Source organism: Choloepus didactylus, chromosome 18 (genome assembly GCF_015220235.1).
Source record: "Choloepus didactylus isolate mChoDid1 chromosome 18, mChoDid1.pri, whole genome shotgun sequence".
NCBI classification, from domain to species: Eukaryota; Metazoa; Chordata; class Mammalia; order Pilosa; family Megalonychidae; genus Choloepus; species Choloepus didactylus.
This window is the reverse complement of record NC_051324.1, coordinates 70,430,437-70,444,920: the sequence shown is the minus strand read 5'-3', so window position 1 is coordinate 70,444,920 and position 14,484 is coordinate 70,430,437. Positions and strand designations below refer to the sequence as shown.

The following is a 14,484-nucleotide window of genomic DNA, read 5'->3' as shown; positions in this document are numbered from 1 at the left end:
AGCTCCCCTTCAGCCAGAAATGTGATGAGGGGCTCAGGGGGTGGAGAAGACGCAAGCAGAGTTCACCACTTTCTCTGGGTTTAGTGTGGAAAATGCAGACCCCTTGCCTGCTGTCCTGAGGGTCCTCTCCCCACGCCTTGTGCTGCAGGAAGGGACAGAGGATGAGTCCCCATCGCCCCATGCAGCCTGACTCCCAGGCTCCTGGCTGCCCAGCACCAGCAGTGGTGGCTGCAGAAGGAACAATCAGGCTGCATGGGTGGGGAAGGGTGACAGATGGACACTGGTGGGGAGCACAGCAGGGGGTGGGCAGGGCCCCACCTACTTAGGACAAGAGGGAAGAGCCAAGTCCAATGAAGACAGACCCTTGAGGTGCACTTGCACTTGGGTGATGGGTTTATTTCATGCTCTCTGCTTGCAGGCTAACAGAGGGGGAGCTCAGGGCAGCCTGCGGTCCTCCGGGGTGAGGGAAGAGCTGAGTCTCTTCCGCTTCTCCCCAGAGGCCCTGCCACACCCACTCACCCCCATCCCCCTCAGCCAGTGGGAACCAAACTGCGTCGTCAGGTCTGCAGCCCCGGGCGCTCTGTGGCCCTCCTTTGGCTGCCCCATCACAGCTGGGGCCGCCCGCCGTGGGGCGCAGCCTCGCCAGGGGCTGGGTCGGACTTGCATGTTGCCCACATCCAGAGTCCAGCAAAGACAAATTGGCTACACACGACTCCGGCCACGTACACCCGGAAAAAGATGTGGTCAACAGCTTCAGCCCAGCTTCTCCCTGACCCCTTTACTCCTCTGGGGGGTCCTGTGGGGGCAGATGCGAGGAAGGGGGTGGTTGCTCGGGGCCACCTGCCACATTCTTTCTCCCAGAGCAGATGGTGAACCCAAGGGGTTTGCCAGCCTGAATATTCTCTCTTCCTAAGATTCAGAACTTGCTGCTTGCTTAAGTCTGGCCCATTCTAGGCCAACTTCAGTTGAAGAAACACACTTTAGAGAATCTCCTCAAGGCATGGGGTGATCTCAGGAGTTTGAAGTCACTCCCAGGCTTTAGGGAGGCTGAGCATGCTCCCTGCTACAGACCCAGACTCCAGGCCCTCCAGGCCCAGGGACGGGAGAGCCAGCAGAGTGAGTGCAAGGGGCCTCTAAACATAGCCTAGGGACCCCAGGCCCTCGGCCTCCACCCCAGATGTGCAGCCTTGTCAAACCTGCTCCTCGGCCACGTTCCCAGCTCTCCGCGGGGAAGGGGCCTCGGCCACCCTCCCAGAGGCCCTGCCCACCTGCAGGAGTAGGCCCTGGGTTCCCAGGATCCCGCGGTTCCCCTCCTGGGGCTGGGCTGGGGCTGCTCCTGGCCAGCAGCACGGTCTCCACGGTGCTGAGGAAAAGCAGCAGCAGCAGGACCGTGAAGTAGTGAACTGGGGGTGGGAGGCAGGGAGGGGAGGTCAGGGCCGCGTGAGAAGAGGCAGGCCCGGGACAATGTGGTCCTGCGCGGGGGTGGGGCGGGGGGTGCTTACTGAGCAGGGGGTTGCAGGAGGAGGAGCTGGGTAGGGCCTGCACCAGGGAGGAGTGGAAGACCAGGTAGCCCAGCAGCAGGGTCACCTTGTAGGCAATGCGCTCGACGGCCCGGAGAGGGAGCAGCCCCCCACACACGTCGGCCCACAGCAGCACCTCCCCGGGCACCAGCAGCGCCATGACGGCCTTGAGCGCTGTGTTCTGCAGACGCAGCTGGAGGAGGAAAGGCAGGGCTGTCCGGGGCATGCAGAGGCAGTGGCTCTGTATCCTTCCCCCTCCCCAGATCAGTCCTTTGCCGGCCTCCTCCCAACTCCAACTCACCGTCACTTGGAAGCAGGGTACCAGCTTATGGGGTGGGCCCTGGATTTTCAAATCCCGAACTACATACTCCCTCTTGACACCCACAATCTCATTCACGGCCTGGGCCTGGAACTCTAACTCCATCACTGGAAGGGAACGAGAATGGTGCACTAGGAAGGAGACCCCTGCCCGCCACACTCCTCTCTTGGAACATGGGGCAGGGACAAAGTGGAGATCAGGGATGATGGAGACTTCTGAAAGCTGCTGGGGGGCAGACTTGGAGACGAAATAGCTTCAGATGAGGACTTCTCGGACTTTTGCAGCACTCCAAACTGTCTCCAGTTAGATAAAGGGGCCTTATGAGCTCCTTAAATACATTTTCATTGTAAAATAAATGCGCTTTGCACCACTTCAGCAAGGGGGAGGTGGTCAGAGTCACCCACTGCCTGTCACCTCACACCTGAAACACTAGGGTGTGGGGGGCAGCAGCTGTGGTCTTCCTAGGAGGGGAGGGAGGGAAGAGAAGGGTGGCACTTCTCAGCCAAGTTGAATGTCACCTGATGGGTCTGTGGGATATTTGCCAGGTGGCTACACCTTCAGGACGTTTCTGGGAGAGAGGGTGCAGCGACCTGAGCCTCTGGGCCTGCCTCAAGTGGCTGGGCCCTGTGGTTTGGCCCCTGGCTGTTGAGGGCACTTGCCCGCGGGTAGCTGAGGGAGAGGAGAGGAGACTGAAGTGAAGGACCCATCCCGCCGGGCTGCTGTGAAATTCGTTTGGCCCTGGGACTCCAGAGGAGGGCCATGGGACTCCAGCTGAGGGCAGAGAGTGGGAGATGGGGCTCCTTGGGAGGCGGAGGGTGAGGAGCTCTCTAAGTCTGGGGGCAGACTGGTGTGAGCACAGACCCGAGAGGCCCGGGTCAGACCCTTGCTGGAGGCCAGTCTCCCACTGCCCCCTACCCCTAGCCCCTCTCCCCTCTGCACCGGTGTTGCTGAGCGCGTAGAAGCTGAGGCTGCAGTCACTCTGGTCCCAGGGGAAGCGGAGGAGCTCGAAGTTGCAGCTGGTCTCAGTGGTGAGGACGAGGTGGAGCTCCACGCGGCCGTCCTGTTCCACTCGCGCCCCGGGGCTCTGCTCCCGCCAGTCCACCCAGAGCCTGCGGGGAAAGCCCACAGCCGGAGGCCCAGCCCCTTCGCGGACCAAGGCGAGAGAACCCGCCTTCCCCCTCTTCTGAGCTGGGTCGCTTAGGGAGAGGGCAGCGCGGGGCTTCTGCACGGTCCGGGAGTCCCCAGGAGGAAGATACTTGCGAAGACGCCCCCGTCTGTAGGGGGGGAAATGGGGGGTGGGGGGCGAGTTCCGGGGAGAGGGCCCCCGCCTCACTTACGCTTCCCGGATGGAGAGTTGCGGCGTCCAGAGTGAGTCCCAGGGCAGCGTGGCCGCGCGCCGCGGGTGCGCACTCGCGTTCCAGGCCAGGCGAGGGTCCAGCCAGGACTGGGGACACAGGGGTGCCTCTGAGGCGCCCGGCTCTCTGCAGGTGCGTGCCCCCGAAGCTCGGAAGGCCCGCACTCCCGAACTGGACTCAGAGTTGGGTTCTCTCTCCCCTCACCCCTGGGGGTGAACTCACCAGCCGAAGCAGCAGCACGGAGGACAGCGTGTACCGCATGATGTCCTGATAGAGAGTGGCAGCACATCACCACTGGGGTGGGCGCTGCGTGACACAAGTAGGTGACAGTCCCCGCACCGCAAGGGCTGAGTCCTAGCCCATCCCTCTGCCCTCCCGCGGCCTGGCGGCGCTCACCACATTAAACACGTTGGACACGAAAGCCTGCGCGTTCACGAGCAGGGGCGCGCTCCCGTTGTCCGGGATCTGCATGGTTTCCTGAGCCTTCTGGGGCCAGTCGAGGCCAAAGAGGGATGGCCGGGCTGAGGATGGAGGTCGCAGTCATCCGGCTGCCTGGGACCCCAATCCCAAAGCTCTCCACCTCGCACCCCTCCAACCTACCGACAGACTGGGCGTGGAGGCCGCGCCCCTGGACCAGGGGCCTGGTGGTGCCGATCCAGAGGAGGGTGAGATGGAGCAGGAGCCACGGAGCCATCATCGGCAGCTGCACCAAAGGGGCTGGATGGGGCCAGGACACCTAAGCAGCAACCTCTACTCCAGTCACCTCTCTGGGGACTGAGCAGTAGGTCAGAGGCTTCCTGCAGAGAACCTGGAGCCTTGGACTTGGCACCCCCCTCCCTCCCAGGTTCCGCAAATACCTGAAAACAAAGCCCAGGACCCAGCCCTGCCAACCCTGCACCTGCTATGGCTTCCCTGTCTCGCTCCATTTACACCACCTGGGACCCCTTGCCACATTCAAGGGCTGCCTTGTGGGACCCAGTAGGGGCCAGACCCCCAACTCAGTCCTTCCATTCAGGGCAGGAGGCCACGGGCCTCTCCTGCCTTTCCATGGCGGTTGCTGGTCTGGATCTGTACCCAACCCATGGGCTCCAAACACAGGGCTATGCAAAAGGGGGTCACGCTCGAGAGCTTCCCTGTCTATCCTTAAAGATTGAAGCGTTACTCTTTGCTCAAGAGCCCCGGGGGCAGGCAGAAACCAGCTCATGAACTGTTGCGAGGGGCATTCTTAGTCGGCTCCAGCCCAGCTGTGCCTTAGCGCCTCTGCTGTGAGCCCTGGAGCGGATCCGGCCAGCGGAGCAGCTTTCTTGGACCCGGAACCTCCGGAGTTCTGATCCAAGCCCAGCTGCAGCGAGGGGAGGAAAGCCCGCGGCGTAAAGAGCCCCCGGGAGCTGCGAGCAGGCGAGGACCTGCCACACGCGGCGCACGAACGTGACTAGAGACACACGTAGTGTCTGTGTCTGCTATTGATCGACTTTATCGAGTGCTCTTAAACACTCCGTCTGCTTCTGTCGCACCGACTGATGGCTGCAGGTTCGGCGATCTGGAGTCTCCGGATGGCCACGTGCAAAGGGCTTTCTGTCCTCCCGCGGTCGCCCGTCCCAGTTAGGGATTTTTGATTGGGGGCCCTAACCCAGCTGCCCGGGGAGGTCAGCAAACTGCCTTGCACTCATCCATCGGGGGGCTCCCATGAAGGCCCAGAGGCTTTTTCCCACCACTGGAGGCCCACAATGAGAAATGCTGCGACAGCGCGACACTGCGCGTGAAAAGGTTTGTGCGTTTTATTAATACAAAATTCCGCATCCCACCGCACCCCCACGATCTCCCGACCTCTGACTCTAACCCTTTAACACCTAATCGTACCCCCTAAGTGCCCGCCAGGGCGGGCGGGGGGCGGGGCTCGAGGCCGGGCCCCTGGGAGGTGCCGGGGCGGGGTCTGGGGGCCCGGCCGCCTCGCTCACGTGCGTCGGGTCGGTGGACTCGCGCTCTAGCACGCTGCCGCTGTGGGTGCCTGGCGCGGATATGCGCACGCGGCCCGAGGCGCGGCGCGGGGCCCGGCGCAGCAAGCCCGCGCAGATCTTGCGGAAGCCCTTGCGGAAGTGCTTGGAGACCAGCGCGTAGACGATGGGGTTGACGCACGAGTTGGCGTAGGAGACGAGGTGCGAGAGGATGCGCAGCGCGTAAGTGGCGCGCGTGAGTGGGAAGCGGCCGAACCAAACGCAGAGGATGATAACGTGGTGGGGCATCCAGCAGAGACAGAAGAGCGCCGCCACGATGACGATCATGCGTGTCACCTTGCGTTTGGCGCGCCGGGCGCCCGAGCCGGCGGCCACCGGGTCGACTGCGCGCCAGAGGTAGCGCAGCGTGCGCACGTAGGTCAGGCCGAGCACCAGCACTGGCAGCAGGTAGCTGAAGACGAAGGTGCAGAGGTCCATGGCGCGGCGGCGAGGCGCGCTCCACGCCGGGTGGCACACGGTCAGGTTGGCCAGCCGCGACTGGCGGTAGTAGCTCAGGTAGGGCCCAGAGAATAGGAGCGACAACCCCCAGATGAGCGCGATGGCCGCCAGAGCGTTGCGGGGTGTGCGCAACTCGCGGGAGTGCAGCGGGTAGCGGATGGCCAGATACCTGCGGGTCAGACGGGGAAGGGAGACGTCGGGTGAGAGGGCGGATTCGTGTCGACTGGGCCGCGCACCCGCTTCTCGCGGAAGGTCCCTAGCGCTCGACCACATCGCACACGCCTGGAGCGCGCGAGCCTAGACGTGGGACCGGGACCTGCTGCAAGAAAGGCGCGCGTCCTGGACGGTCATCTGCTCCTGGGCAGATTCCAACCCGGAAGTCACCCTGAAGCCTCCGAGGGGTAAAAGTTGGAGAACCCGATGAGAGGCTCCCGGAGCCTCACTGTAATTGGACCCAGGCGCCTGAGGCTCCAGCAGACCGCCTGGAGGCACGTCGGGCCAAGTGCAGCTGAGGAAAGCCGCCGCTCCTTGGGTCCCACGAACCTGCTCGGAACCGACCCCCTCCGCGCTCAGTGGAACTGGGAGCTGTACGGGAATTGTGGCCTCACACATCGCTGCGTTTCTGGTTCCGGGAGAGGAAGGGAGGACGAGAGAACGGAGTGGGAGGGAGAGAAACCAGAGTCGGATCTGGATTTCTTTCCCTAGAAACATCCTAGGGTCCTTCCAATCTCCCCTTGAATCTCACGCTCTCCCGAAGGTCTCTCTGGTTCTTCTCTGGCTGGTGTGAGGTAACCCGAGCGCGCGGCTCCTCTCCCTGCCGCGTCCCGGGGCCTGGAGGCTGGGCGGCGCAGAGGGAGATGACACCGAGCTAGGGGTCATCGGCGCCCTTGCTCGTCTTTGGCATGGCCGAGGGTGCCGAACCACGACTGACCCTTTTGCGAAGGACCTGAGTTCCGCAGTCCCGACCCAAGCCGACTGCGCCGAGTGGCCAAACCGTGTGGCTTGGAGGCGCCAGAGTTTGGCGCTGGGAGCACCTTTGGCTTCACACACAGGACTACTGGCTGCGCGACTCTGAACAACTCATTTAACGAATTCGGCCTCCTTTTTTGTAGATTGGGCACAATTCCTCCCATCGCAACCGCACAGCGGCGTTAAGCCAAGCGAGATGAAGCACGCTCAGGAGCTTTTTACTGGGGAACCCTGCGCTTATTAAAGCGCTGGGGCGCTGAAGAGCCGAGCTCCCCAATCTGCGAGGCCCCATGGACGCATGTTAACCGAGGGACGTCGCAGGCCCTCGTGCCTAGTCCCTTCCGCGCCTTTGTCGCCTCTAAACTCCCTGCACATCCCTCCTTGACCCCCAGATCCCCACCCCTCGCCAGTCACCTACCCCCACCCCGGGTCCCCGAACCCCAGGGCACTCGTTCACCTGTCCAGAGAGACGGCGGCCAGAGTGAAGCTGCTGGCGTGCATGGTGAGGAAGATGAAAAAGTGCACGGCCTTGCAGAGCAGCGAGCCGAACACCCAGCCGTCCAGGGTGTAGATGGTGGCCTGGAAGGGCACGCAGCACACGATGAAACACAGGTCGGCCACGCCCAGGTTGAGAATGAACAGGTTGGTGGTGCTGGCGGCCTGGCCGCCGCGCAGCAGCACGGCCAACACCAGCGCGTTGCCCACGGTGCCCACGAGGAAGATGAGCGCGAAGAGCACGGGCACAATAACTGCCTCCGGCTGCCAGCCGCCGCCACCCGCCTCCCTCGCGTCCTCGGCCCCCGGGACCCCCGAGCCGTTCATGGTGCCGCCGAGCCGGACGCTGTCGGGGTGCCCGCCGCCGTCTGGGTCTCGGTGGGCGCGGAGCTCCAGCGGCTCCGGCCGCTGCAGCGTCCAGCGCCACTCCGCGGAGCCGCGGGCGGAGTGAGCCTCGCGGCTGCTGGGTGGGGGCGCGCAGGGGTCAGGGGGAGGAGCGAGCGGCCCGAGGGGTGGGACTGTCCCCCGTGGCTACCCGCGGCCCTGAGGGAAGGGCTATCGGGTGGCCCCGGAGCACCAGAACCAAGGCACAGGCAGCCACCCCCTGGGCGGAGGGCGGCGATCGTGCCTGCTCCTCGGCGCGCTCCAGCCCCCGGGTCCGGCTGCGCCGGGCTGAGCGGCCCGCTGACCTCCGGAGCGATGGAGGGGCCAGCCGCCGGGACCTGCGTGTGCGGGGCGCCGCGCCCTAGGGAGCGCCCGCCCGGGACCCTGTGCGTTTCGGCCCTTCCCTGCGGCCTGGCGGGCAGGCTGGACCTTGCGGAGCTGGCTGGGGGCAGCCCTCGAGAGAGCTCGGCGCCGGACCCTGGGTTTGGAGGGGAGGGAGGTGACAAGGGGCCGCGACGGGCGGGGGCGAGCAGTTTTCCAGGAGTGGCGAGAGCGAGAAGGCCGGGCCGAGTGCTCCACGTCTCTTCCCAGTTCTGATTCCCGGGCGGGACGTGAGACTGGGAATCAGGACTCCCAGGAACCCCAGGGAGGCGCGGTATGGAGGAAGGAACTTGATTAGCGTCATTTCTTTCCCATCTCTCTGCCATGGAAAGTTTTCTTCTCCAGTTCAATCCAATAAATACTGAGCCTTTACCGCGTGTGTCAGGCTCTGTCCTTGGCGCCATGCTTGTTTCCTCGGCTGAAAAATGAGGGTGATGACATCTCACAGGCCTCTGCTGAGAAAGCATCTGCGGCGCCCGAAGCTGTTTAGTTGAATCCGAATAAATCAAATTATTCTTTCTCCTTACCCTCTCTAGAGACCTAAAAAGGGAAAACCTTGAGAACACACAAAATAGAAAGAGGAGGAACAAAAGTCTTTCTACATCCGAATGCCCGCGGCACTTCCCTGGATGGCCAGGGATGGTGGTTAGGTGGCAGAAAGACTCAAATGTTTGTTGCTGATTTTGCCATATCAGACATCAAACATTTGTGACACCCAATGGTTGCTGTTTCTGCAGAAGTTACCATCCCCTGCCCCCCTCACTGGGTCTGAAAATCATCACCTGCTGCCACTGCAGCCTGGACCCTGCCTCTCCCTCCCTTGGGTCCCAGCCAATAAGTAGCTTTTTCCTTGTTTCCCCCCAGAATCTCAGCCCCTCAGATTGCTACTACTTCCCTTGGTAGGGAAACCTCAGTCCCACCGCAGCCTGCCTGCCTATTCATTGAGCAGGAGGGTCACAACAGTTCATGTTTATGAAATGCTTCCTTGCTTTAGTAGGTATTTATTAAGCACCTACTTCTTGCTAGTTACTCTTATGGACACTTAGAATACACGGGTGAGCTCTGCAAAGGCCCAGGCCCATCGTGAGCTTACTTTCTAATGGGAGAGACAGACAACACACATAATTTAAGTAAGTTAATAATCTATTAGAAGTTGATAAGTACTTGGGAGGGAAGGTGCCTCAGACTAAGGGAACTGGGGAGTGCTGGGGTGCTGGGGATGGTCCAATTTCAACTGGGGTGTTCAGACAGCCCTCATTAAGGAGGTGATTTTGAGTGAAGACTTGAAGGAGGTGATTTTGAGCCAAGGCTGGAAGGAGGTGAGGGAGCCATCCAAGAAGATGTTGAGGGGAAGAGCATTCCAGAGGGGACAGCCTGTGCCGAGGCAGGAGCATGCCCGTGTCCCTAAGGCAAGGGGACTGGTGAGCCCTCAGCCAAGTGAGGGGAGTGGGGTGGGGAGGGGATTAGAAGGAGAGGTGAGAGAAGGCGGGTAGGACTTCTATCCATTGTAAGGACTGTCACTTTTAGTCTAAGCAGAATGAGGAGCGATTGCAGGGTTTTGAGCAGAGAACTAATCAGATCTGCCTTTTTAGGGGTGTGTGTGTACATGTTTGTGTGTGTGTGTTTTGTAATAGCCTTATTGCGATGTAATTCACACACCGTATAATTCACGCATTTAAAGTGTAAAATTCAATGGTTTTTAGTATATGTATATCACTACAATCAACTTTAGAATATTTTCGTCATACCCAAAAGAAACCCCTACTCTTTAACCATCTCCCATCAGTCTCCAATCTCCCCTCTTCACCCCAGCCCTGGCAATTACTGAACTCCTTTCTGTCTTTATGGATTAACTTATTCTAGACATTTATGTAATGGTATCCTGCAATATGTGGCCTTTTGTGTATCGCATTTTTCACTTAGCATGTCATAAATGTATCAGTACTTCACTCCTTTTTATGGCAGAGTAATATCTCATTGTATGGATATATCATATTTAATATATCCATTCATCAGTTGATGGACATTTGGGAGACTTACTTTACCTTTCCTCCTCCCACTGAAAAAAATTTTTATGATAACAGATATACAACATAGCATCTGCCATTTTAACCATTTTTAAGTATACAATTCAGTGGAATTAATTGCATGTACAACGTTGTGCAACCATCATCCATTACCAGAACTATCCATTATCAGAACATTTTCATCACTCCAAATAGAAACTCTGTACCCATTAAGCAATACTCCCCAAACCCTTTTTCCCTATCCTCTGGTAACTGGTAATTTATGATCTACTTCCTGTCTCTATGAATTTGCCTATTCTAGATATTTCAAATAAATGGAGTCATAAAATATGTGACCTTTTGTGTCTGACTTCTTTCACTTAGCATAATGCCTTCAAGGTTTATACATGTGGTAGCATGTACCAGTAATTCGTTCCTTTTTTGGCAGAATAACATTCCATTGTATGGATAGACCATGCTTTGTTTCTCCATCCATCTATTGCTTGGCATGTGTTGTTTCTACCTTTTGGCCACAGTGAATAATGTTGCTATGCATTGGCCTACAAATATCTGTCCGAGTCTCAGCTTTCAATTCTTTGAGGTATATACCCAGCAGAGGAGCTTTTGGAGCAATGCCAAGCTGCCTTCCGTGGTGGCTGCACTATGTTACATTCCCAGCAGCAATGCGTGAGGGTTTCTGCTATATCCTGGCCAACACTTATTTTCTGTTTCTTTGATTATAGCCATATGTGGTGGTTTGAAGCTCTTTGTACCCCAGAAAGATATGTTCTTAAAGTTAACCCATTCCTGTGGGTGTGGACCCTTGTAAGTAGGACACTTTGACAGGGTTATTTCAGTTAAGGTGTGACCCACCTCACTGGAGTTCTTTAAAAGCAGGATGAACACAGAGAGAGCAAGAGAAAGCCATGGAAGCAAGAAGCTGAAAGCAATGAAACCCAGAAGAGATGGAAGAGACCAGCAGACGCCACCATGTACCTGGACATGTGGCAGAGGAGACAAGGATCACCGGCAGCCGGTCTTCGGGAAGAAAGCATCATCTTGATGGTGCCTTTGATTTGGACATTTTCATGGCCTCAAACTGTAAGCTAATAAATTCCCATTGTTTAAGCCAATGCATTTCAACCTAGGAAACTAAAGCACTATCCCAGAGGGTGTGACAGGGTTATCTCATGGTTTTGATTTGCATTTCCCTAATGACTAATGATGTTGAGAATCTTCCCATGTGCCTATTGGCCATTTATGTATCTTTGGAAAAATGTCTAGTCAAGTCTTTTGCTTCAGTTGAGTTGTCTGTCTTTTTAGTTGTTGATTTGTAGGAGTTTCTATATATTCTGTATATTAATCCCTTATCAGATACATGATGTGCAATTATTCACTTTCTTTGTCATTTGATGCACAAAGATTTTTAAGTTTTAGAAGTATTTTATAATTAGTTAATTTTTAATTGTGGTGAAATAAATGTATTATAAAATCATTTTAACAATTTCAAGTGGAAAATTCTTTGACATTAAGTACATTGACAGTACTGTGTAATTTTCACCACTATCTATTTCCAGACTGTTTTCATCATCTCAAACCAAACTCTTACACATTTAGCAGTAACTCCCCATTCTCCCCTCCCCCCACTCCTGGTAACCACTATTCTGTTTTCCATCTCTATGAATTTGCTTATTCTAAGAATTTCATGTAAGAAAAATCATACAATATTTGTCCTTTTGTGTCTGGCTTGTTTCATTCAACATGATGTCTTCCAGGTTCATCTATGCTGTAGCATGTATCAAAACTTCATTTCTTTTTATGGCTGAATAGTATTGCATTGTATGGAGAAGCCACATTTTGTTTATCCATTCATCTGTTGATGGATTCTTGGGTTGCTTCCTCCTTTTTGCTATTGTGGATAATGCTGAGACAAACATTGTTTTAAAATTGTCCAAGTTCCTGCTTTCAGTTCTTTTGGGTATATAGGTAGGAGTGGAATTGCCAGGTCATATGATAATTCTATGTTTAACTTTCTGAGGAACCATCAAACTGTTTTCTACAGAGGATGCACCATTTGACATTCTCACCTACAAAGCATGAGGGTTCTTATTTCTCCACATCCTCTCCAACACTTGTTACTTTCAGGTTGCTGTTGTTGTTGTTTAATATAGCCATCCTCGTTAGTGGCATCTCATTGTAGTTTTAATTTGCATTTCTCTAATGGCTAATGATGTTGAGCATCTTTTCATATGCTTATTGTCCATTCTAATATCTTCTTTGGAGAAATATCTACTCAAATACTTGGCCTATTTTTTTCATTTTTTTTTATTGTGGAATATAACATATATACATAAAAGTGACAACTTTTAAAGTATGATCTAACAAGTAGCTGGAAAGCAAATTTCAAAGAATGTTATGGGTTATAGCACCACCATTTCAGTTATTTCCCTCTCGCTATTCTAATACCCCAGCAACAAAGGGAAAAAATTATGTAAAGATTCAGCATTCGTAACCCTTTGTTAAATTCTATCTTGTCTGTTGCTACCCCTTCCTCTAGTTTTTTTTTTTTTTTAATGTAAAAGAAATTTATTGTGGGAGATATCTGTAAATGATAAAAGGGAGGAGCAGGTAGGATCTGACAACTGTGAAGGAGAGGAAAGAAAATGAGAATTGGGTAGTTGGGTAGGAAGTCTTGGATTGCAGCACAGTCCTAAAATCATTTTGCACAGGCCTATGGGAAGCTGTTGAACCAATTCACCCATCAGAGGCATGGGCTGGCATTAGTAGCCTCCATATGCTCAGTCATTGGTGGGGGAAGTGTGGCCTCAGTAAGAACATGGTAGTGGATGCCAAAGGGCAGCAGCTGGGGTTCTCAGTCAACTCTTCTTTCTGCAGGAGGAGATCAAACAAAGCCCACATCATCTTTTGTGTTCCAAATTGGGAGTCTTCAAGTTTTTTTGTTAATGTTTAATGGACATAAAGACCATAAATGTTTTAGTAACTGTCATGAAATACATTACTGTTGACAGAGATTAAAGATTCTATTATCTTAATACAACTCTTTGGTCATTATATCAGCTTTTGAAGTTTATAAATTGTCTTTTCTTAATCACATATAATGATGAGTATCATAAAACACAAGCAAGACTATACAATACAAAAGAATGTAAAGCAATATTTTTGAATTAACCTAATAAAAACCTTCACTAATTTGGGCTAAGTGGAGGCTGATTAAATTATAGGATATTTTTAAAGTACTGTGGTCATTACTTCCCAACATCCACAGTAACTGCAACTAGAATAAACACTGACTAAGAGATAACTGATATAAGGGCCAAATGACTAGTCTTTATTCACACACTAGTTAGTATATTTCTGGGTAGAATATACTTTTTTAAAAAAATTTATTTTCTTAAATAGTTCTCTGTGCCAGTTTGGATGTATTATGTCCCCTAAAATGCCATGTTCTTTGATCCAATTTTGTGGGGGCAGAATATTAGTGTTGATTGGTTTGGAACCTATTGATTGTTTCCATGGAGATGTGACTCAATCAACTGAGGGGGGACCTTTGATTGGATAATTTCCATGGAGGTGTTACCCCACCCATTCAGGGTGTGTCTTAATTAAATCACCAAAGCTATATAAAACAGCTGACAGAAGGAGCTCAGAGCAACTGAGAGTGAGGTTTTGAAGAGGAGCTGCAACTCAGAGAGGACAAAATGCCCCAAGAGCAACATTTGAAGAACCCACAGGAACTGAGAGAGGAGCTAGAACACAACCCGGGATCAGCAGATGCCAGCTATGTGTCTTCCCAGCTAACAGAGTTTTTCTGGATGCCAATGGACATCCTCTAGTGAAGGTACCCGATTGTTGATGCCTTACCTTGGACACTTTATGGCCTTAAGACTGTAACTTTGTAACCAAATAAACCCCTTTATAAAAGCCAATCCATTTCTGGTATTTTGCATAATGGCAGCATTAGCAAACTGGAACAGTCTCCTTACAGTCTTCTCAAATAATATCACACAATCATCAGCCCGTAGCATCCTGCTTTCTATAGAGTCTGCAAACCTTTTCTTCCTAACAAATTCAAGAGCAGTCTGGGGCTGAAGGCACAATCCCTTTGTCTATATGAGGCCAAGGATCCATAGCAAAGGACACCGAAGGCAGCCCAGTAACTCCTGTCCTTCCCTCATTCCAGATCTGTAAACTGGATGTTTTAGTTTGCTAATGCTGGAGAATGCAAAACACCAGAGATGGACAGGCTTTTATAAAACGGGGGTTTATTTCACTACACAGTTACAGTCTTAAGGCCACAAAGCATCCAAGGTAACACCTCAGCAATCAGGTACCTTCACCGGAGGACGGCCAGTGGTGTCCGGAAAACCTCTGTTAGCTAGGAAGGCAGCTGGCGTCTGCTCCAAAGCTCCGGCCTCAAAACGGCTTTCTCCCAGGACGTTCCTTTCTAGCAAGCTTGCTCCTCTTCAAAACATCACTCCCAGCTGCACTCTCTTCCTCCCCCCGAGTCAGCTCATTTATGTAGCTCCACCGATCAAGGCCCACCCCAAATGGGTGGGGCCACGCCTCCATGAGAACATCTCA

At 54.0% G+C, this 14,484-nt stretch overlaps 2 protein-coding genes across 2 annotated transcripts; both read right to left on the bottom strand.

Annotated features, from left to right (window-relative positions):
• Positions 1–381: 381 nt before the first annotated feature.
• ZACN (zinc activated ion channel) lies at positions 382–3,888 on the bottom strand. Its single transcript, XM_037810544.1, has 9 exons — positions 3,795–3,888; positions 3,591–3,715; positions 3,417–3,461; positions 3,177–3,283; positions 2,779–2,948; positions 1,822–1,946; positions 1,503–1,713; positions 1,269–1,403; positions 382–796 (listed from the first exon to the last, which is right to left on the bottom strand). Exons 1-9 carry the CDS (start codon positions 3,886–3,888, stop codon positions 606–608), a joined length of 1,203 nt encoding a protein of 400 aa, XP_037666472.1. The 3' UTR covers positions 382–605.
• Positions 3,889–5,044: 1,156 nt separating this feature from the next.
• GALR2 (galanin receptor 2) lies at positions 5,045–7,537 on the bottom strand. The gene is made up of 2 exons (XM_037810543.1): positions 7,074–7,537; positions 5,045–5,816 (listed from the first exon to the last, which is right to left on the bottom strand). The coding sequence occupies exons 1-2, from the start codon at positions 7,436–7,438 to the stop codon at positions 5,045–5,047; spliced, it is 1,137 nt and encodes a 378-aa protein (XP_037666471.1). The 5' UTR covers positions 7,439–7,537.
• Between the last annotated feature and the right edge of the window lie 6,947 nt (positions 7,538–14,484).

Bases quoted from the DNA above. Each gene is read 5' to 3' on its own strand.
- GALR2 (XM_037810543.1), bottom strand. From the start codon at position 7,438: ATGAACGGCTCGGGGGTCCCGGGGGCCGAGGACGCGAGGGAGGCGGGT. The intron at 5,817-7,073 runs GTGAACGAGTGC...TCTGACCCGCAG, and splicing joins GCCGCCGTCTCTCTGGACAG to GTATCTGGCCATCCGCTACC.
- ZACN (XM_037810544.1), bottom strand. From the start codon at position 3,888: ATGGCTCCGTGGCTCCTGCTCCATCTCACCCTCCTCTGGATCGGCACC. The intron at 3,462-3,590 runs GTGAGCGCCGCC...ACTCTCTATCAG, and splicing joins TGTCCAACGTGTTTAATGTG to GACATCATGCGGTACACGCT. The intron at 797-1,268 runs GTGGGCAGGGCC...CTGCCCCCACAG, and splicing joins CCCAGGGCCTACTCCTGCAG to GACCCCCCAGAGGAGTAAAG.